Here is a 24,398-nt window from a genome sequence, read left to right on the forward strand (position 1 = left end):
CTGACCCTTCTTCTCTCGTCACTCATCTGTCACCCTGGGAGGATGGGGGAGAGGAGAAATGATTGCTGTTTTCTAGTATTTGCAGGACAATCACATAGAAAAATGACTGCTTTATTATGGCAGAGAAGGTTTTAGCTCAACTGAACTAAGAGCTATATTTTTCATATTTACTAAAGGCAAACAGGTCATGGAAGAGAATTCTGACAAAAGGCAATCCACTGGAGAAAGAAATGGCAAACTACTTCAGAACCTTTACCAAGAAAACTCCATGGACTTTATTAAAATGCTAAAAAGATATGACAGTAAAAGATGAATCCCTCAGGTTAGAAGAGGGTCTAGCATGTGACCACAAGGTCACAAAGAGTCAGATATGATTGAATAACAAATAATCCATAGAATTAGGGATTTGATTTGTTCTATTTGCTCCCAGAAGGCAAGACCAAGACCAATGAATCAAAGGTACAGAGAGCTAACTTGGACCAAATGGACCTACCCTAAGATAGCTTAGACCTGACTAATAATATTCAGAGAAGGAATGGGCTACCTTGGAAAAGAGTAAATTATCTATCATGGGATTTATTGACCTCAAGATGAATGAGCACTTGGATATAATGTGGAGGGAATTGTTCATCACATGTAGCTTAGATTGTCTCTGAAGTCCTGAGATTCTTTTATTTTATTTGATGTAGCAATGGTTGTGGAGTCAATAAGCCTTGGTTCAAACCATACTTCTGACATAATGCTAGCTGTGTGACCCTGGCCAGATCACTTAACTTCTCAGTACCTCAGATAACTCTAAAACCATAAGTTTGTGGGAATGTGCTTATCTATAATGGTAGGGGAATTCCTATCAGGATTATCCTACATTGATAAAATTATGTCCACTGAAAAAAGAAAAATATCTGTGGCCTATTTGTCCAATTTATTTAATTTGCACTGAATTTATAATCAATAATGATACTTTAACACCATGAACAAAGCCCAGACTATTCATTTGAAGTTTCATCTCTTACTTTCCCTCTCTTCCTCCTTCCCAAACTGTCAGAAACTGGAACCATTTGCTACCAACTGCAAAGAAGCCATTACATTTCTACAGAATTCTGTCTGTTCCTTGAATACGAACAGGACTCTAAGTACAGTACAAGTAAGTGGTTGTTTATTTTATTTAGAAAGATGATAAACTTTTGGTTCTAAAAGCAAAGAGATATATACCTAAAAGTATAGGTTCTTGGGTAGCAGGATAGTTTTGGTAACCAATGTTTATCAGAAACTTTTAGTTCCCTTGCTTACCTGTGGCAGTTATCCTCAAACATTTGTTTGGTTTGTGAACATTTCAAAATATAGAACAATTTCCACAAGAAAATTACTACCCCTATTTCTCTCACTTAGTCTGCATGTTCCACCTTACTACCATAATGAAGGTACTTCTCAAAAAAGAAAGTACTATTTTTGATGATGTGTTAAGGAAATGCATCACTTCTTGGGACATGGAACCTATACTGTCCTACCACCTGTGATGGGACCAGGGACTTCCCCTCTTTACTTGCTTGCTAATGGGATGCTCACCCAACTCTAAGGCACACAACATTATCTTTTAATTATTATCTTTTAAAAATGTAACTGTAATATGACTTAATCTATTTATGAAATACCATATGCATTATAATAATAGGTAATTTTTGCATTTACTAATTTACCAAATATTTCCTAACAAAATATGGATTTCAGGAAAATTGAGTAATCTGAAATTAAATCCTGTTATCATTTTACCTTTTCCTTTAATAGTCTACATATATATTATATATATATATAATACATATAAATGTATAGATAGATAGATAGATAGATAGATAGATAGATAGATAGATAGATAGATAGATAGATGTATTTTGGGCAGCTAAGTGGTGCTAGAGTAGATTGAGTACTAGATCTGGTGTCAAGAAGACTCATCTTCATGAATTCAAATCTGACTGTGTGACCCTGAGCAAGTCACTTAACCTTTTTTGCCTCATTTTTCTTATCTGTAAAATGAGCTGGAGAAGGAAATGTCAAATCATCCCAGTGTCTTTGCCACGAAAACTTCAAATGGGATCATGAAGAGTCAGACACAACTGAAAACAACCGAACAGCAATATCTGTATTGGTTTAGGTCTTATAGTGTAAATGAACCTGACTTTTGCTACAGATGTATTCCAGAGAAGTTTTATGTAAATAGAATTTTTTAAATAAAATCACTTGAATGCCTCCCCCAAAGAGGATCACATTTTTCTTAATGAGAAGCTTTTAATTTCCTTGTGCTTAGAATTAATCACTTTGCATGAGGTCATATAAGTTACTAACTGGGAGATTCCCAGTGTGGGAAGAGCCAGAGAAAGGGGAACAGAGGATTTTAAAAAAAATGGAACAAGTCTGAGGATAGTCTAATTAGTCCTCAGAACAATGCCCGACACAGTGCCTTTCCTATAGGGACTGCTTACTGTTTACACAGCTCTGTGAACTAGGAAAGCACACTGGATTACATACCAGTCAATTTTGGCGCTACTCTAAGGAGAGAGAGATGACCATGGATAAGTCACTTTCCCAGACTTCGATTTTCTTGTCTGTTAAAAGGACTGAATTAGTTCCATCTCTCTGATCACGTCTAATTCTAAAGTTCTCTCATTCTGTGGACACCAAGGCAAGGAGAGCATTGATGCAGTATTGGGGTTCAGAGAGCATAAAGGAACATGGGGACATGGTGGTCAGGGCTTCACTCACCTCTTTTTCCTGCAACCACAGGATTTGTTCTGCCTACCTCTCCTTCTATTGCTACCACCAATCACTTCTGAATTGGATTTATTTCTGAGGAAAAATGTTCCTCATGGAAAGTTTATAAGGGTTTCTTGTAATTTTTTCACTCCCCAAATATCTTGTTAACAAAGAAGAGAATAAAAAAAGTCTCTTCCTTTTTTCCTCCTCTTTCCTACTAAAAGAAAAGATGAAGTCTCACAATTGTAGGCTAAAAATGATACTGCAAACCATGGATTAAATAAAGATCCATCTGTATTTCAATAGAAAACTACATTCAAGTTATCATAGACTCTGGTCCCTGGAATTCGGATGAGTAAGGGCATGGAACAAGAGTTGACAAGAGCAGTGGTAGGGTTGGAAGAGTCTGTGAAAAGTGAGAAGAAGGTAAAGAGGGCTTAGCCACTGGTAACTGTTGAGAGCAGAGTAAAAGGGAAGAAGAGGCAAAAGAAGACTTCCTGTGACCCCTGTTAAACCCTAAGTCAATGACTTAGCTTACCTTGTCAACTCTTTACAAAAATGAAAATAAAATATTAATTGATGAGTGTAGCAGTTGGATATTTTTGTGATTTCTTATTAGCTTTCAAATATATACATACATACATACATATATATATACATATATATATGTATATTATATATATGTATATATATATATAGTGTTTCTCACAGTCCTTTCATACCTTTTTGGCATAATAAAGAGAGAAAATTGACCTTCAATCCAGGAAGACTGAGCTCAAATCCTGCCTTAGAACTTACTGGCTGCATAATACTGGGCACTCTCACTGCCTCAGTTTCTTCTTTTGTAAAATGTAATAATAATAATAGCACTTACCTTCCTGGCTTATTGTGAGAATCAAATGAGATTGTGTAAAGTTCTTTAAACTCCCCAGAGTATTAAATGCTAAAAATTTATTATTTTATCCTTGCATCAGTTTTGCTCTGCCTTCCTCAAAAGGATTATTTTCCCTTTTCCAGATGAGTCATAGAACAAATTAATTGTCAAGTCCAATATCACAGAGTCAAAAAAGGTTAAAATATTTTTTCTTTTTAAAAAATCTAGTTAAGGGGAGGCTAGGTGGTGCAGTGAATAGAGTACTGGCCCTGGAGTCAGGAATACCTGAGTTCAAATCCGGCCTCAGACACTTAATAATTACCTAGCTGTGTGGCCTTGGGCAAGTCACTTAACCCCATTGCCTTGCAAAAAGCTAAAAAAAAATCTAGTTAAACTTTTAAATTTTTGTAGAAAGAGAATTTTTAAAAATTCAAATATATTAAGATAACTCTCTAGTACTATAAATTACTAGTCTGAATTTGTAGAAGGAGCCTTCTCACTAGGGGTTCCTTATAACAGAAACAAAGTCACAGGTATAGATTTTAAAAAAAACCCTCAATTTTATTATTGAAGGCTAGAGGTTCAAACTTTTATTTTTATAATATTAGACACAGTGATAGGGATTAGATCCGTGATTCCAGTGATATAGAAAATGCTTCTACCAATGTCAGCAAGGACCTTCTTTGCAACCTTTTAGACTTAGTTGCCTAGAACTCTGAAAGGTTGAGTAATTGCCCAAGATCTCACGGCCCTTATGAGTCTTAGGCAGAACTGGAATCTGTGTCTTCTGGTTTCAAAGTTAGCCCTCTATCTTCTATCCACTCTGCCTCTCCTGTCTTCATTTAAACTCTATGGACTTAGTTACTCCATCAGTAAATGCAGGAGGATGTTTTGCTTTTTTGGTTTGTTTGGTTTTTTTAAAAAGCCTTTTCCAATGACTAGTAATGGATTAATTATAGAACTAAAACCATAGACATTGTCATTATCAACAAAAATGTTACAAGAAACCAAATAGATTATATTCAAGAACAAAGGATCTGGAGACCAAAAATTAAGTATTGCTGAACAATACCTTGATTAGCCAATTGACAGTTCCCTCTATTCTAGTTTTTGTTTTTCTTTTCAAAATCCATGTGAACTTTAAAATTTTTTTTATTTTTATTTGTGAGCTTAACATTCATCAACTCCTTTTATTATTTATAAACCTCCATTCCAAATCAATTCCTCCTGTGGAATGATACTGATATTTCTCTACTCACAACTGCCTCTGCTAAAATTTAAATAAATCAATCAACAAGCAATTATTAAGCATTTACAACATGTTAGGCACTATGCTTTTGTGTTGGGGAATACAAAAAAGAGTCAAAGGGCAATCCCAACCCTCAAAGAGCTTACAACCTATTGAAGGAAATAGTATACAAATACACCAAAATATGGAATAAGTAGGAAATAGAGGGAAGGCACTGGAATTAAGAGGGGTTAACCTCTTCCCATGTAATAAATGCTATAGCATGTGTTTGTCTCTCAATTTCTTAGATAGGAAGCACCTGAGTCTTAAGTATTGGTTCATACTTCAAAGTACTACCCACTAATACATTATGTAAACTTTCTAATACACACACACAAACACACACACACGCATGCACGTGCGTGGACACACACACACACACACAAACACACACCTAAAATGTTTTTCCTCTTCCATAGGAGGTGGTGGAACTAATCAATAAACACAAGACAATGATGAAACTTGTTCTGGAAGATGTCCTTCTGGTAACTCTCCGTTTGGAAGGTGGGACAGTCTTGGCTAGGCTTCGGAAAGAAGACTTCTGTGTGACTGAAGATTATAGGTAAGTAGTGCTTTCAAAGCAGCATTGGGTGGTAGCCAAAATTACATGTTAATCAAGAGTGAGAATTTACAAGAACAGTATAAAACATCATGCACTGAAGCACATATGGCTGAGTTCCTTAGAAACTATTCTCCCAAAAAAGAGCAATGGTGAGAAATGCAACTCAAACATCTCCTCCCCTTGAAGTCACAATCCCCATGAATTGTCAGGGCCAATCCTCATCTACATCTGTCTGTGTAAAAAAAAAAGAAAAAAAGAGGCTAATTATATTTAAATACTCAAGTAGAAGAAAAATGAAAACTCATCACATTTGCCATAGAGTCGGGGCCCTGTTTGATCTTGAATGAATTCTCCTTTGTTATCCAATATTTTAATTTGGTTTTGCTTTGGGAAACCATTCCACCTACATAAATTCCTCTTGCTATTTCAATTAGACATGGAATTCAACTTTGCTCCATGCTACTCAAGAGTCATTGTTTCTCCTCCAAGGAGACTGAATTTCAGGATAGATACACATGCACATATATATGAGAGTGAAAGGTTCATTGTTTAGCCATGGCTTTGTGTGGAGGCATCATGTCCTGGTGTTCAAGCATGACTTAGTTTACAGAATTGAGAACTTCTCTTACTCTGAGTCATCATTGCATTGGCATATTCCAACACCCTTCCCAGAAATATTCAAAGAAGTCATTTTTCCTTTGTGACAGGCCTGTCTGAATAGTGCTATTGACTGCTATTGTCTTCTCTTCATCAGAGATGCTATGGAAGCTATAACCAAATTATATAATCAAGTAGATGAAGAGGTCCATAGGCTAGTCCTATCATCTAATAAGTGCCTTCAGCAGCTGGAGAACCTGCAAGAATTAAGAAAACTTGAGGAGGCATGTAATCAGGTCAGTACTCTTTTCTGAAACAGACCAGTAAGAGGCATCCAAACCCCTAGCTTTCAACCTAGCCATTTACATCCTTGTTGAACAACTATAATTTGAAAGGGAAAAAATGAGAAATTGATTGTTATACTAATGTTTGTTTGTAAACATTTTATTTTGACTGATTTCTTGCCCCGAACTTCTAGCTCTGATCATCAAGAAGGAATTACCCTGAGATTATGGCTTTTTCCCCTTAGCTCTGACGATCTAATATAGCTATAAATTTCCCTTAATCCTTTATCTTTTCCATTAATTTGTCTCTGAGATTTTAGTATGCTCCAACCCTTCCTTCTTGAATGCAGCTGTTTTCTAAGATAGGAATGATTACCTTGTTATTTCTCAAAACAGACTTAGTAATGTTGGTTCCAAAGGTTTGCTTCTAAAATTAAAAAATTCCACAACTTTAGATTCTAATAACAGATATATCATAGCCACCATATAGAGGGGGTGACAATAGTGTGCTAAAGGCAGGAAAGACTGGGTGTCCATAATTCCTTTTTAAAAAAGTTCAGTTCTACCATTCACAGAGGACATTAAAGATTATGATTATTGAGTAGCTTAAAGAATATTCCTGGGGCTTGTAGGGAATTCTTTTCATTTTGTACTGGATATATGATTTCTTACCTTCCAGTGAGGAAACTGCCTCTATAATTCATCTAGGGCACCTGCTTGGCAACCTAAATTCTTAGGGATAGGTGAGAGTGCTAAGATGCATACATTTAGAAAGTGTCAGATAAAAGAATTGAACTCAAATTTCTATCTTCTCATGGCTTCTATATTCCAAACCTGAAAGTTTTGAATCCACTTAATTTGTTGTTCCAAGGTGCCCTTTCTAAGCGGTGGAACTTGTTGTAAATTTGAGCCAAAGACAATTTCTTGTGCTTTGAGTACTTGTGAAAACCAAAATGAAGAACATGAGCTCATCAGTGTATATTTTATTTATTCAATAACTTTCATTTCTCAACTGACCCTGTTATAACTCATATAATATTCATTTTTAAAAGAACAGGTCTAATTCTTAATGCATTTGGTTTTGATTGCTGCACATCTAGTCAAGACTTATTTATCAGAAATTTAGAATATGCATTTATAAATGATGATCTGATTCCACTATGAAACAAGTAAGACTTTTTCCTAATAAGAAACTGGCTCACCCAAATAATATTACTAGATTCTTCAGAGGCTCCATGATGAGCAACCTCTTCCAGGACATAAAAATAGGTCTCATTTTATCATATCCTTTGCTGTTTAGATCAAGGTCCTACATGAATTTAAAATTGTTGAAATCTTCTTTTCCTAATTTAGATTAAATTATGGTTTGAAAATGAGCGAGAAAAATATCTTGGTCCTTTGGAGCTACTTTCTCTAGAAAATGTGAAGAAAAAGCAAGAGGAATTTCGGGTATTTGGTGACATGGTGATGGTATGTCATGGAATGGGTCACTCTTATATGTAGTCTTCACAAATGCTCTTTTCTGTCATTATCATCCTTCTGCTATCTTCTGTTTGTCCTACATAAGTGTTTAACTAGAAATCTGAATTTGCTTTGTATATCTAAGCCTAATCTAATCTTGATTTTTCCTAGAAGACAGGAAGGCACTTCTTTCTATTATTAGAACCCATATAATCTTTTAGATATATATGTGGATAAATTCAAGGATGTTTATGTGGTATCAGTTTACATTTATTAATAGGCTTCAGAGGTATGAATGCAAACCACCATAAGCAGTATTTCTCTGATTCATTAATCAACATTGATTAAATGTCTAGAAAGTTCTAGGCTCTATTACAAAGATATCAATTTAACAGTCCTTGCCTTAGAAAAACACATGTCCGCATAAAAGTATATGCAAAATATATCTGAAATAAAGGTAATTTGAGGGAGTCACTTGGGGGGGAGGTGGTAAGATCAGGAAAGACCTCTTTCCTAGAGTAAGTTTTGAGCTGAATTTTGAAGGAAATCAGGTAGAAGTGAAGTGATTGAAATTCAAGGTATATAAGGCCAAATGTAGCATTTTTTCCTGCTATATGACATTGTTTTTCCACTTCATTAGTGGATATCAATTATGGTGTAGTTGGTAAAAAGCTATCTTTGACACCAAGAATGATCAAGTCTTGTCCTTGACACATACTGACCGTGTGAGCTTGGGCTGCTCATTTAAACTCCCAACTCCCTCTAGAAACTTTTGAAGATTATAATTTGTGGAGAGGTTGTCTATCTGAATTGGTCAAGGAAATCTCTACCAATTATTAGAGGATTTTTCTACTCTATTGAAATCATCCCGTTTTGTTGGGGGTTTTTAGAGCTGGTAATGTAAGCTTTAATGAAATCTAAGGTGGTAGGAAAGAAAGGAAATACATGTGCAAGGCATTGTAAAGGTAGAATTCATAGACTTTGCGGCACAATTGAGAGTGGGAAGTGACAAGAGGAGAAAATGTCAAACACCAAGATTTTAAAAGTAATAGAATGATGCATAGAGGTGGAAAGTTCCATTAGATGGTGAGAAATATAACAATTGAGTCCAGGAGAAAGGCTAGTGCTGGAGATATAGATGGAGAAGTCAGTTCCATAAATGAAAAAGTTAAAGATGTAAGAATAAATGAAATTGCTGGGAAGAGGTCTGAGGAGAGAACTGTGGAGAAACATACTCTCCCCCTTAAAGAACTAGAAAAATAAAGATTGAAAGGGCAATAGAGCTTTCAAAATGTCAGTAGACAATATATTCATGGGAGTGCACCTAGAAGGAGTAGGTGATTGGTTGTTCAATAGTTTTCAGAACTTCTAAGAAGCCAAGCGATAAGAAGGACTAAAAAGAGGGTATTAGATTTATCAAGAAGCTACTGAGATCTTGGAGGAAAGAAGTATCTGTCTAATATGGAGTTGGAGGAAATGCACTTTGACATCCAGGTCACAAAAATACTTTCCTTGTTTAGCCTATTGAGAAAAAAAAATAATACATTCCACAGTTTGGCTTTAACTGATGTTTTGTTCTTGATGCTACAGCAATATTGTAGGAAAGGACTACAACTGGTGAAAGATAATAACTCACCAAACATGGAAGAAAAAATTCAGAACTTCAAAAGATACCTCAATGACATCATCAGTCAAACAGAAAGAAGGAAAGGGGAGCTGGAGAAGTTGGCCAATCTCTATGAATTTTATGAGACAGTAAGTAGATCCTGAAAAAAAATGTGGCAGAAATGACTTTTTTTTTGGGGGGGGGCAAAACCTTTCTTTTTAATTTGATAAAATATAGCTCCTTCCAAAGTGCTATTCTAGGCCTTATCCTAGTATGATGCTAATCCTATACTCTTGAAAGTTATGCCCACAGAACCCACACTCTGGCCAGCTATACAAAGTTAGAGAAGTTTTATATGCAGTCCCAAGCAGACTAATTCTACCCTCCAGAGATTAGCTGATAATGGAGAAACATGGCACTAGGATCTTGATCAATGCATAATGAATTGTTTGGTCACAGCAATCTATGAAAAAAAAAAAGGAAAAAATGAAATCATCCTCAATCCTTTGCAGTCGCCCTTAATTTCCATATATTTGAAATCATATCTAAAGATGTTAATTTGTTTCATCTAATTATGCTATCTGCCCAATGACCAAGTTTGTATGTTTCTAAAGAAATTAAATCTTATCAGTATAGCCACAAAATATTAAATGACCAAGAGGATAGAAATCTTTGTGGAGGATTGTGAAAGAAAATGGACAAGAATCACTCAAGATGAGAAGGCATAGATGGATTATGACTGATATCAAAGGAGGGGGTATCCACTATCCATGTCAGCAAGATTTTTTAAAAAGCTTTTAAGTATTGATGTAGAGTTAAAATATAATCAGTCTCCTAATTTAAAAGAGATACTAATTCAAAGTGATTTCTTCTTAATTCCATGTTGTTAACTTTAGGAACTATACTGACTTTTAGGCCAAGTAGTCCTGAATAAAACAAATCTTCCCTTCTGTTAATGATTCAAGTCCTACAATTTCATTTATTGCCCCAAATCCCTTGGGTAGACTTAATAGCCAACTCAGTATATAGCTGCCAACTCATTCATCATTCTTTTCTTTCTTAGACAGCTAATGCCAAGGTTGTCCTCAAGAAGAGATTCTCTTTAAGTGACAGAAGCAATGAGAAGGAACAAGAAAGTCCTGACTTATGAGTCAGGTTCCAGCCTTGGCTCTGATAACACACTGTAACCATAATAAGCAAGTTGCTTAACCTTTCTTGTTCTTTGTTTACTCATTTATATAATAAGGGTGTTTGGATTAGATGACCTCTAAAATTCATTCCTGCTGTAAAGTTCTACAGTTCTTGAAACCATGCCCTTATTTTCATGCTATCTGATCAATCCTAATAGTGCTGTCCACTATTGGGAGCTGTTGGCCAACAGGAGATGAGATAGTAAGTTCTTAATGAGCTATGCAATAGCAAAGATTATTTTTCTCAAACAACTTATGTGGAAGTTGTTGTTTAAAATTAGATGGTGTCTGTTTATACTTTTTGCATTATACTATTTCCTCATTTGCCTACCTTGCAATCTCAGGAATGCATGGAAATAATATTGGCCTGGGGCGGCTAGGTGGTGTAGTAGATAAAGCACAGGCCTTGGAGTCAGGAGTACCTGGGTTCAAATCTGGTCTCAGACACTTAATAATTACCTAGCTGTGTGGTCTTGGGCAAGCCATTTAACCCTATTTGCCTTGCAAAACCCTAAAAAAACAAACAAACAAACAAACAAAAAAGAAATAATATTAGCCTACTGGCCCACTCTGAAACACCTCAGAAAATAGGTATACTTCTTACTTGCATAGAATTTTATAGAGGCTATGATTAATCCATACCTTCTTTTCTGGTGATACAGGCAAACGGTTGGATGCTCCATTGCAATGAGTACCTTGAACATCTCTCTCTGGAGACTAATTATTCTCCATCAGTGATAGAATATTTAAAAAGCTACCACCAAGAAGCTACTAAAGTATCTGCTGAGAATTTCCACAAAGTGAATGAGATGGTGCTGGGCCTTGGGAGTAAGAAGGAACAGAAACAATGGAATATTTTATGGCTGAAATGTCAGCAAACTAAGCATCGTTTAGAAGAGGTGCTCTCTGAAGCCATCCAAGGTTCTGGCAGACAGTCTTTCAGCCAGGGTCCCCTGGAGACTAGCCCAAAAGTGGAGCATGAGTTTGTCATTGAAGGTCTGCGAAAACATGGTCATCCTCCTGGACTACCTCTTACTAACATTGACAGCAGCCTCTGGGAAAATAATAGACTGCTGTTCTCCCAGCGAGCCAGTTTCTCTGGAACACAAGCTCTTTCAGAGCAAGAGGGGCCAAGTTCAGGTATGTTTACTCCTCTTAGCACATCGCCCTCACCAAGCCTTACTCCACTGATGGGAGGACTCCCCAGGACTGGTCCTCTCGTGGAGGATATGGACAACATCTCAACCTGTTACTCTGAACCTCTTCAGTCCCCAACCACCCGCCACAGGAAACACCCCTTCAAAAAGATCATGAAGAAGACTCAAAGCTTTGAACTTCCTCAACTTGACAACAGCCCCAGTGAGCTGCACCGGCATGGATATACAGGTGTTTATATAAAAGGCCTGGAGGTGGCCAGCAGTGTGGCCACTGAGAAAAAACATGGGCAAAGGCAAAATGTTAAGAGCCCTCTGGTCAGTAGGAACCGAAGCCTGTCCTCCCCTTCCAGGATCCATCATACTGAGGAGGAAAGAAAGAGAGTAGGAAGGTGAGAAATGGCCACCACTCAATCCTCTGAATCTAAGGAGGAGAGGATTTTAGAAATGCCCAAATTGTAAAATATCCATGCTTTTCTGCAAAGTAGGAACTAAGATCTTAACTCTAGGAGTCAAAAAATATCCTAGCCAACCTGTAAAGGACATGATTTTGGTTTGAATCAACTGAGTATGTTCAAAAATATTGATTTTTTTTTAAGATGGAGATCAGTGAAAATACATCCTTTTTTGTTTCCTTTGTCCCTTGTGGTGTAGAGATCTACAAATACTGACAATGATTGATTGTCATACTGGTAATTGTACAGATCTTGGACCAGACTCATTTTTCTGGCCCAGATGGAGAAAATACAGTAAGCAAATCAACATGATGATTTGAAAATGAATTGTATTTAAAAAAAAAACTTATTTTCTTTATTTCTAATTGTCAAGAGGTAAGAATTTTGTGTACAATTTCTCTACTGCACCATGTCCCTTGACGAAGTGAATTGTGATTTGTTAAACTTTAAGGTATTTGTAAAGAAACTGATATACTGAAAATAAGGATTAAAAATTATTCACCAGTGGCTAAGAGATTTTAGACCTTAACTCCATATTCAACTTGAATTTTTGCTTTTTACATGATAGTTTCTTGCTTGGACCTCTTTTATCAGCAGTTGAATATGGGTTTGAGTTTTGAGTTGTCAATTTTTAACTTCCAAAAGAAGATATTTTTCATTAGTGTTTCAAATAGTACCTTAATCCAAACTGAGGATGATGAGATTAGAGCAATAATTATAGCATTAGCTTAACATTCAGTATATCTGAATGTCAAAACAAAAAAACCCCACATGCGCACATATACACATGTTCTTATGCACAAAATCACACACCTAAGATTGCTAAATATATATATATATATGTTATATATAACATATATATATATATATAATTTTTTAAAAATAACAAATTAGTCACAAATATTTATTAAGTACTTATTTTGCTTCAAACATAATATTATTTACTTGGGATCCAAGCAAAAATGCAACAGTCCTTGTCCTCAGAGAGTTTACAATCTACAGGGTAAAGAAATTTGAACATAGAAAAATATACAAAATTGATTGAAGGTAATTTTGTGAGGAAGCATTATAGTGAGTTAAAGTGTATGAAATACTTTCAATATCTAGAGTCTTTATTGAGAACCTACCATTTGCCCCTCACTGTGCTTTCCCCCAACAACACTCTGAAGAAGGTATTGTTAAGTATTATCCCATTATGAGCCCCATTCTTTCTAATCTTCAATCTCTCCCTAATTGCTAGTTTCTTCTTTGCTGTTCACAACCATGCCCATGGCTACCTACTCTTTCAAGTAAGTGAGACTACATCCCAATATCAGCTATCATCCTTCATTCCTCCTCCTTTACTCAGCCTCCGACTTCATTGTTCAACCAAAATTGTCCTCTCTGTGATTACCAATGGTCTTTTAATTGTCCTGTCTAATTTCCTTTCCTCAGTCCCCATTCTTCTTTATTTATACAGCCACATTAAATGTCTATCTTTAGAACATAAAAGCAAATAAGAGTTAAGATAACTTTCTCTGTGAGATTTTTGTTTTAGATATAATTATTTCCAAATATTTTTAACATAAATATAATTTTATCCTGGGAATAATATTATTATTATTACTAGTCCCGATAACCTCTAATTTAGTCGGAGTTATCTGTAGTAATGATAATAACTCAGATAATCAGGAAAACTCCATTCTAGTTAATAGTGTCTTCAGTTCTCCCCCCACAGAAGAAACACACATACATTCACATACCCCTTCATGTGCATATATCCCAAAAATTCTGTCTGAGGAAGTAGCCACACTTACTGGTTTTTAATCTTTATTTTTCCTCCCTTACTTTTTTGCCAGAGGTTTCAAGGAGTAATGGAAAAATTGCAAAAGAGGCCAAAAAAGATGGATAAATGGGAGAATCCAAAAGTTTGCTTTTTCATGAATTTTATGATTCATTGAATTAACTACATTTAATTTTTTTTAAGGGATAGAAACAGGAAGGGAAAGCTTGAGTTTAGGGTGTCATGAACATGAGCTCTGTGTGTGGATTGAGCCGAGCTGGTTATTATCCTTTACTCAGACCCATCTCTGAATTAGTCAGAACTCTTTGTGGAAGGCATTTTTGCTGACATGGATAAATAGGCTACTTCAAAGAGATGTCTTTTTTTTTTTGACTTTAAATAAAAGCATACATTTTAGGGGATAGGTTCAAGAATTTTTCATTGAGGTTAGATTGCAATAGGAATTGTGGAAGGAAGTTACACTTGTGGGGAAACATCCATACTTAGAGGAAATTCAGTCCTTTCCCAAAATCAGAGTTAGGGAAATAGTTTTCATTTCAGGAATTAAAAAAGAAAAAAATTAGTAATATTGCTTTTAAATACTAATTTGCTGCCTATTGTCTAAACTAAAGTGTTTTTATCCAAATTCCCTAGGCTTTTTTAAGACACTTCGTTCATCTCGCTTACAACAATTTATTCTAACAGCAAACTATTACAAATTATAAAATACAAATTATTACAATAAATTATTACAGATTATAACAACAAATTATTCTAAGCCTAGCACCCAGAAGATAATGATAGAATTATTTAAGTGGGGCATGGCTTATTTCATTTCAGTGCTTCATTAACATCTTTATGGTAATTCAAAATTTCTAAAATTAGAAATTATTTACAGTGGAACTCATAGGAGAAAAACTCAGGAATGGTCAGGAATGTAATCATTACTTACTCCTCTTCATTTCTAACTTTTATTCCCTAATCTAATTAAGTTATCATTTTGAACTAAATCACCAGACCTAAGTGTGATGGGGGGGGAAGGCATCAATGAAATATTGCAACATTAAAATAAATTTCCAAACCGTTGCCCCTTCAAAAAAGAAAAAAAAAGGGAGCAGCTAGGTGGCGCAGTGGATAGAGCACCGGCCCTGGAGTCAGGAGTACCTGAGTTCAAATCTGACCTCAGAAGCTTAATAATTACCTAGCTGTGTGGCCTTGGGCAAGCCATTTAACCCCATTGCCTTGCAAAACCCTTAAAAAAAAAGATTACTATCTCAGCAAACTAGATAAAATAAGGATTGAATTATAACAACTGAAAGAAAAAAGAGCTTGTTCTCAATATTCACCCTACTTCCTCTTCCCCCTTCTACACAAGTGTTTGTTTCCCCCTTCATCAGGAGTAGAAGGAGATGGGTACTTCTAAAATTGACCATAAAACCTAAGTCTTGCTCAGCAGAGGAAATCCTCACTGCTAACACAGCAGTTTCCTTCTTTGTTGGCCCGCTGGATAAAGTTTAATTTGGTAGCACAGATATCTGCCAGATATTTGTGTTAGCCATCCTGGACTGTTTTTCATAGCCCAGTGGTGCTATTAATAATCTACCACATCTGAGTTTGTTTAACCAATTCACATCATTTAAAAAAAAAAACAAAAACCACTGTCCAGTTAAATGACCAAACCAAACCTGCTGTCAACTATGCTATAAATCAAATATCATCAAACTTTATGATTATAATTTCTCTCATTAGTAGTAGTAGATACTTGGTCACATTGTAAAGATGACAAGTCAACATCTTATCCCCAGCACTTCTTAACAATCCACTTCCCTACTGAATTATTGCAAGTACTACTGGAATTTCCAAAGGCTTTTAATTTAATCTTAGAAAAGGGTCAAGATAAATGCTTAGTTTTTTTTTTTTTTGGTTGTTTGTTTTAAGGACTGAATATGGCTATGAAATAGGTTGTCACCATTTTTGTAAAAAGTAGTTATCTTCATTTAGATCTCCTTTTGAAAGTATTGTTGAATGTTGATTTAAGCAAAAGATCACAAAAGCTAAATTTGATAGAGGCATTTTTGTAAGGATTTTGCAAGGCAAATGGGATTAAGTGGCTTGCCCAAGGCCACACAGCTAGGTAATTATTAAGTGTCTGAGGATGGATTTGAACTCAGGTACTCCTGACTCGAGGGCCAGTGCTCTATCCACTGAGCCACCTAGCCGCCCCGATAGAGGCATTTCTAGAATTCTCCACACAATTAGAGCACTGAATCTAATATCCCATAGACTTGGCCTCTGAAGTATTGTGCTTTCCATATATGTTCCAAGATTTCATGCAGAGTTTTGTCGTTTGAAGACCCATTTTATCAATTCATGCAGGGGTATGGTGCCATGAGCCCTAATAACTAAACGCATGCAAAATTGATTTATAAACCAGAAGGCCAATTTGTTCAGTTTGGGGAACCATAATTGGACAATATAGTCTCTTACCACTAAGGATACCTACCTAAGAAAAATGAAATAAAAGATCAGAAGATGGTTTCCTAAATACAGAGGCACAGGATCATAGATTTATAAATAAAAGAGACTTTTGAGCCATAAATTCATCAATTCAGAGTTGGAAGAGATTGCAGAGTCCAGTAGTCTTCTTTTCAGATGAAAAAAAGGGAGAAATAAAGGATTTAGTGATTTGCTCATTACATTTGATAAGCCAGTGGCAGAGGTGAGATCACAACTCAACTACTGACTCCAAATCTATTATTCTTTTATTACAATATATTTGATTAGTCTTAAATACTGTTATCAAGCTATGAGAGATGATCACACTGAATCATAAAGAAGAGATAATTCATTTTAAGAGCTCAGACTCTACTTTCTTACTGGAGACACCAAGACAAATTCTACACTTTATTTCTTCTTTCTATACATTCCTTGATGACCATGAGTCTTTTTTTATGTTTAGAATTAGAATATGACATTTCTTCATTTCAGTGGACTTTCCAAACATAGTCATAATTTCTAATGACCCAGGTCTTTTTACATTGATCATATTTGAAGGCACTTGCTTCCTGATAGGAAATACATTTATCTGTGTAGTAAGTTATCTCCAATTCCATTTTAGGATGGATTATTTAAGTGACAGTTTCCTTTGGACATTTATCCTGGCCATGATAAGTATATTCTTGTGTTTGCATCATTCCTTCTCTTTAACCTGAACTTTTTTTTTGACTACTTCTTGACCTCTTATCTCAACCATTTCTTTTCCTGTGTCTTTGGGAGTTCATTTTAATTTGAGATCTATTGCCCTCCTTCCACAATTTATATTCTTAATTTTTATTTGGTTGAATTTGTGACTATAAGATAAAATGGATTTATTAAAGCATGTTGTGTATGGGTAGTTAATTTATGAATCAGAAGTCAGTTTTCTCCAATTTCATTACTTCCCTTTCATTTTTTGTCTCATTTTGTTGAAGGTTTTCAATTCTTCTTTAATTATAGAACTACTTGTATGCTTAAGACTCCTAAGAATTGGATCTATTTCTGAAATGAAAATCTCTTTGACTCACAATATATGCAATATTTTTATTAATAATTTGGATAATGGCATACAAATCATGCATATCCAATGTAAGGATGGAATAATTTACATGCTGGAAGTCAGTGTTAGGATTCAAATAGATAGATTTTGATAGCTTAAAAGATTGAGTTAAATCTAATAAGATGAAATGTAATAGAAATAAAAACAATCTTACTCTTGAACTTAAAAAATCAATTAAGCAAGTACAAGGTGAGGAAAACATGACTATATAGTGATCATCTGAAAAATATCTGGGAATTTTAATGGATTATAAGCTCAATAAAAATCAGTGTGATTTGGAATCCCAAACAAGTAATGCAATCTTTGATTACATAAAAGTACATAGGATCCAGGAAAAATGAGGTGATAGTACATTATCTGCTCTTTGCAAACCACAACTGGAGTTTTGGCAGTGCATTGATAAACTGAGGAGTGAGTAGAGGAGAGTGACCAGGACAAAAAAACCTCAGGTTCATGCCTTAAGAGGACTGGTTAGAAGAACCTGAGATGTTTAACATAGAGAAGAAAAGACTAAAAGAGAGACATGATGGCTGCCTTAACATAGTTGAAGGGCTTAACATGTTACAGAAAGATTAGACTTTTTGTTTTTTACCACAGAGGGCAGAATTCAGAGGACTAGATGGAATCTATAAAGAAGCAAGTTTAGACTTGAAAAGCTTCAAGATAATTAGAGCCATTCAAGATATAATACTTAGCCACCAAGTGTGCAATGTGAGGGAGGAAGAATGCACCAAAGAATGCCTCTTTTATAAATGCAAATATTTTTAATGGCAGAAAATTCCATCATCTCTGTAATATGGGGATTTATGTTGTGATGATTTTTGAACAGTATGGAGGAATTGAATTTTTCAAGGTGGGGAGAAGTAGACAGATATATCATACTAATTTCATCCTTGCTTAGAGTGCTCACAAATCCACTTCTGACTTTACTCTGAGGTCATCTTGGAGGAAGGGAAGAAAAAAACCAAGGTATTAGCCCATCTACTAATATTATGAATAATTTACTACTTAGAATTATTTATTCTTTGAAAACTCAAAAAAAACTGAATGGAAAAAATTATTTTTTAGACCTTATGACCAAACTTTTTAACCCACATCTCCTTGCTTCTGTTCAATAATTGCTTTCTTTTCTTTTTAATACCAGGATTCTTTAAACTTGTTTTTATTTCTATGTATATGTCAACATTAAATAAAATATCTTTTACAAAACCCAAACAAAGCTAGTGTGATTGCAGCCAAGGACTCCTTGCCATATTTGAGTGCTGAGTAGACATTGTCATGACCTGTCCATGTTCAAAACAGCTGTTCTGTGTCTTCCAGCAATAAAGTGCAGCATATAATGGATGAAATGATCACCACTGAAAGGGAATATGTTAGATCCTTAGGATATATCATCGACAACTATTTTCCAGAAATGGAAAGAATGGACCTGCCCCAGGACTTGCGAGGGAAGCGCAACATAATCTTTGGAAACCTGGAGAAGCTCTATGATTTCCACTGTCAATATTTCCTAAAAGAACTGGAGCACTGCAGAGACTGCCCCTTGCCTGTCAGCCACTGTTTTCTGAGACATGTAAGTTCCCCTTCCAAGGAAGGGTTGGTCTTCCCAAGATTCCAGGTATCTACAGCTAGCCAGTAGTTAGGATTAACAAGGGAGTTACTGTATTCCTTACTTGTTCTGGGTTTCACTGAGGAAATGACTTCTAGCTAATGAATGCCCTCTGAGGCCTTCCCAGTTTTAAAAATTCTTCCTGGACAGTGAATTAATCCTCCATGTCCATAGCAGTGAATTTGAATTTTTCAGACACTTGGGATGGAGATATTCAGAGTCAGAAAATGTATACCAGGGGTTGCTAGGTGGCACAGTGGATAAAGCACCAGCCCTGGAGTCAGGTGTGCCTGAGTTCAAATCTGGCCTCAGACACTTAATAATGACTTAGCTGTGTGGCCTTGGGTAAGTCACTTAACCCCATTGCCTAACAAAAACTAAAAAAAATGTATACCAAAAGCAAGCTCCAAGGCTATTTGTGAATCAAAAATTCTGGCATCAAAGCTAATTTCTTGTTCTTCCAAAAGACTTGTTCAAGATCTGGTTCCACACTCTCTGGGGAAAGCTGAAGTGTTATTTAGCCTGATCGTCCTAAAATCAAGGAGGGGAAGGTACCAATGATACTTCACAATCCTTTCCCTCAACCTTGGAAAGTTAATATTACACATAAAGTCTTTTGTAACCTGAAATGGGATGGAAAAATACAATAATTGTATATGTATATGAAATTAATTGTATAGTTCATCTCCCTACACTCAGAAAAAGGCTCTCTGACCATAAGGTCTCCAAACTGAATGTCCAGGGGATGAAGTAGGCTTGCATTATCTTGTATTTTCCTGCTGCTGATCTCCTAGTACCTTTCCATGAAAAAAGAAGAAAACTTTGGTTTTTTGTAGGATTTTGTGGTTTTCAAAATACTTTAACAGACATCGTATTTGTGGGCTAGCCTATGTACTGACACACCACGTGCCCCCAATTCAGAATTGTACTCTATGGTCTCTGTGCTTGAATGTGGCAGCTCAAGTCTTGAGGATCTCAGGTTAGTAACAGAGGAATGCTTGCTTTCAATTCAGTTCACCTTCTGGACAAGTCAATCTCCTCAGGTCTGTTTTCTCATTATTACATAATTTGATCTATGGCTTCTTTGCCTTTGAGATCCCTTCCAGGTCTGATTCTGTAGTCCTATCTCTGATCCTTCAAATTGGAAAGGGATTTCATTTTCTATACTAGGACCTTTAGAAATATTTTTGGTCTCTTTTGTCCTTTCACCAGAATGTTCATGTTAAGAGTTTATTTTTAGAAGGCCCAGTATTGGGCACAAACAGAGCAAGTTAATTTAATTTTTTAAGAATCAATATTTGATTTGCATAAGAGGATGAATGTTGCTTTGATCTTAGTTTTGAAGATTGTTCCCCAAAATTTTAACTCAAATCTGTCATTTTATTCAAGCAAGGGAAGGACTTCTCACCCTATCCTACCAAAATAATGCCCAATATTTATGGATCATTTTTATCTAAAATGATCCCAATATTTCTCAAAAATTCCAAAGTCAGAAGGGAGATCCAAAAAACTTTTGCCAGACTGGAATAAAGGGACATATCTAATAAGATGAAATTTAATAGGGATAAATATATGATTCTATATGCATACCTCTTTGCACCAAAACAATGTAGCCAAGGAAAGAAGTGGTTCCTACTCCATTTCTTCATAAAATCTCCTCCTCTCCTATCAGATTTCCAAAAAGATGAACTTTGTAAATACAATATAGGGGAGAAATAATTAGCAGTGGCTCACATGAAAATGAACTGGGAGTTTTACAGGTCTACACAATCCATACCAATCAAGCAATCCATGACATAACCAAAACAAAACAAATAAAAACAACAATTACTAGTGTGATTTCAGATTATCTAGGAGGTGACAATCCCACTCTATTATTTCCTGGTCAGACCACATCTGGAGTGTGATATTCAGTTCTTAGAATCACATTTTAGGAGGGACTGAAAATTATGAGATAGGCATAAAAGAAAAGAAATAGATTTTTATCTGGCAGAAGAGAAGATTTACATGGAGATGAGGTTATCTACTTTCTAATATCTAATTCAATACAAAAACTATGTGTTACATTACCTTGTGGCAGCCACTGTGTTAGGTACTCAGGGTACAAAAATAAAAGATTACTAGATTCACACACACACACACACACATACACACACACACCCAACAACAATGAACTTACACTCTAATAGAAGCTATAATATGAAAGGTTAAATCAATTTACTTAGAGGGCTGAACTAAACAACTGGGTTGACAGTATAGAAAGAAAACTTAACATTTATTTGAAAATATAAAGAAAAATTCCTAATAATTAGAGCCTATTCAAAAGTAGAATGGGTCACTTCTGGAGATAATGAACTTTCAGTTTCCAAAGACCTTCAGGCAGAGATTGATTGATCCTTTGTCAGGGATATTGCAGGGTGGATTCATTCAGATGGCTTCTGATGTTACTTCACATTCTAGGAGTCAGAGACTCCTAAGATTCCATTCATTTCATGACTTCTTTAAAGTCATATTTCCTTCAATGTAAAGATTATCAGATTGCCTTCGGCGGGGGGAGAAGGGGAGGGGGGAAATTGCAAAATTCAGAACCTTAAAAAATGATAGGTAGAAACTAGTATTGTATATAATTGGGAAACAAATAAAATATTTAAAGGGAAAAAAGTCGTATTTCCTACTCCACCTCCCCCCACACACACACACACAATTCATCCACTTCATCCCTAAGAGCTAAAGCAATTTCCTCACAGAGTAAGAGTGAGTAGACATAAATAGATACATTCAGTTCTCCTGTTCCCATAGAGAATAATGAGGAGGACAATAAGAAGATTAATGAGCTTATGCTCATTAATGCATCTCTTTAATAGCTTGAGAAATGGTGGACAGGCTATGGAATATGTCAAGAACTGAACACTTCCCTTCAATTCTCCCTCAGTGATGGTCAAAGAAAACTGCAATCATTTTTTGAAGGTTGCAGAGGTCAAGAAAGTAAGGCCACCATGAGTGATAGCTAGACACCCATTCTATTTTGATGTAGTAGAATAATGATATATGCTGCTTGGAACTATTGTTTCTATGCTCTTTGAACAGCAGAACCATAAAGAAAGTGCTCACAGAGCAATGCCAAAATCATATTGAGCTTGGGAATGTCAAAACACACTTGAGAAATGGCCATCCCCTGACTGCCCTCCACCCCCTGGCAAAGCTTAATGAAAATACCAAGAGTCAAAGAAAGAGAAAGGGAAAATTGGTAGATGTCTTTTTTTGTGAGCTCCTTAGTAGTATATTTGAGACCAAGGTCTTCCAAGCAGGAAGAGAAACATGATTCTCATTAATAAATAAATTATAGCAGGTGACCTGGGTAACGTTACCAATATAAGAAAAGCTTATGGCTTCTCATAAACCAAAATACATACAATGCCAAAATAGAATCTTTCATAAGGAAACCAACATCTAAACCTCCCCCCCTCCTTCCCCATCTCAATAACACATGAAACCTATTAAAAAAATACGGCTTCGGATGTTAACATAGTACTATTTAAAAAAAAATTCTAGGCCACAAAAGTACTGTCATGGCCTCCAAAAACATTTTCTTGATTAGTTATTACAGGAGCAGTTTGGTGGTCCAGTGGACATTAAGTTGAAGAGAAGTTTCTAATATTTCTAATATTTTTCTAATATTTATAATATTTTTAGGAAGACTTTTTCTTACCAGGATGAACCCTTTACCAGTAAGATCACAGTTCTAGTGCCTACATTATAAACAAATAAATACACTTTTTCTTATTTGTGATAGTTTCTCAATTTTCTTCCTTTTTTTAAAAAAAAGTATTTTAATACTTCTGTTTTATCTAACCATCAAGTTTTTTCTTTCTAATTTCTCTTTCTTAAAGGTGGAGGGAAAGGGGCTCCAAGCACCCTATTCAATAGCTTTTTCTGCTAGATATAAATATTGAACATGAGTACTGTGACTTCTAGACTCTGGAGATTCACCCTCAGAACTTGCCTGTGTTTAGCTTTCATTCAGATAATAATTATAGCTGATATTTATATCACACTTTTAAGATTTGTAAAATCCATTATATACATTCTCTCTTTTGAGTCTCACAATAACTATGTGATGTAGGTGATATTATTCATCCATTTTAAAGATAAGGAAAGTTAGGGTCCAAATGGTTAAGTAGCTTGCCTAGGGAAGCACAATTAATGAATTTTTTAAATTAGAATTTGAACTGAGGTCATTTCTGATGCCAGGGACAGTTCTAAATATTATCCATCTTGTCATGCTACCATCACCTTGACTCTAAGATAGCTGGAGATGATGAAGTAGGAGGCTTTGGGGCAGTATCCCAGGTCTCCCTGAAGGTTAGAGAGAAATAAATGGATGGAGAATCTTTCCTGAAATAATTACCTTTCTGAGTGTTTTTTTTTAATCAAGCCCTTACCATGTCGTAACCATGATTAGGATTAAGTAATCACACCTAAGTGTGTATAGAAGGGTATTTGAATGTGGGTGCTTTGGGGCAGAGGTTTTAGTTCTTTTCGTTAATATGGTTTGGGAGAAGTGCACCCCATTTTTTCTTTTTTTAAATTTTATTTATTTAAGGCAAGGGGATTAAGTGACTTGCCCAAGGTCAAACAACTAGACAAATATTAGGTGTCTGAGGTCAGATTTGAACTCAGGTCCTCTTGAGTCCAGGACCAGTGCTCTATCCACTGCACTACCTAGCTGCCCCTAGAAATGTACCCCCAATCTCATTGTTCTCTTCCTTAACCTCCCCAAAGCCTCAAAAATAGGATGACCATGTGTAACACTCTTCTTTCTGAGACTCCTCTATGGTCCACTAACAAGTGGGTTTTTTTGGTTGTTTGTTTTGGTTTTTTAACCTGCATCCAGCTACCCTACCAGTATCTCCAGCCCATCACCACTACTAGACCAAACAAAGTCTTCACCTCTCAACCTCATACTTCCTCTTAGCTAAAACATGCTAATCTCTTCAGGGTCAATCTGTTCCACTTCCAAGTTTCTCTGAACTTTACAAACTACCATGATGGATTTGTCACCCTTCTTTATCTATCTCAGACCCCTTTGGTAGCTATGCTTTTGAATGACACAGCTATGTTCCTGGGCAGTCTGGAAAATTTAAAGAAGCCCAATATCCTTTATTTTCCCTCAGAGTTTTGTTCTGTTACACCATTAGAGCCTAAAAATGTTT

The 24,398-nt window shown here is 35.7% G+C and overlaps 1 protein-coding gene across 4 annotated transcripts in view; it reads left to right on the plus strand.

Moving 5' to 3' along the window:
• Positions 1 to 24,398, plus strand: part of PLEKHG4B (pleckstrin homology and RhoGEF domain containing G4B) — a 227,204-nt gene that overhangs the window by 161,010 nt on the left and 41,796 nt on the right. For all 4 annotated transcript variants that reach the window (XM_074206372.1, XM_074206370.1, XM_074206369.1 and 1 more), the window contains exons 9-15: positions 1,046 to 1,144; positions 5,330 to 5,472; positions 6,227 to 6,365; positions 7,707 to 7,823; positions 9,405 to 9,569; positions 11,273 to 12,156; positions 18,897 to 19,149. In XM_074206372.1, the coding sequence (XP_074062473.1) occupies positions 1,046 to 1,144; positions 5,330 to 5,472; positions 6,227 to 6,365; positions 7,707 to 7,823; positions 9,405 to 9,569; positions 11,273 to 12,156; positions 18,897 to 19,149 (1,800 nt within the window). The remainder of the gene's footprint in view (positions 1 to 1,045; positions 1,145 to 5,329; positions 5,473 to 6,226; positions 6,366 to 7,706; positions 7,824 to 9,404; positions 9,570 to 11,272; positions 12,157 to 18,896; positions 19,150 to 24,398) is intronic.

Source organism: Macrotis lagotis, chromosome X, assembly GCF_037893015.1.
Source record: "Macrotis lagotis isolate mMagLag1 chromosome X, bilby.v1.9.chrom.fasta, whole genome shotgun sequence".
NCBI classification, from domain to species: Eukaryota; Metazoa; Chordata; class Mammalia; order Peramelemorphia; family Peramelidae; genus Macrotis; species Macrotis lagotis.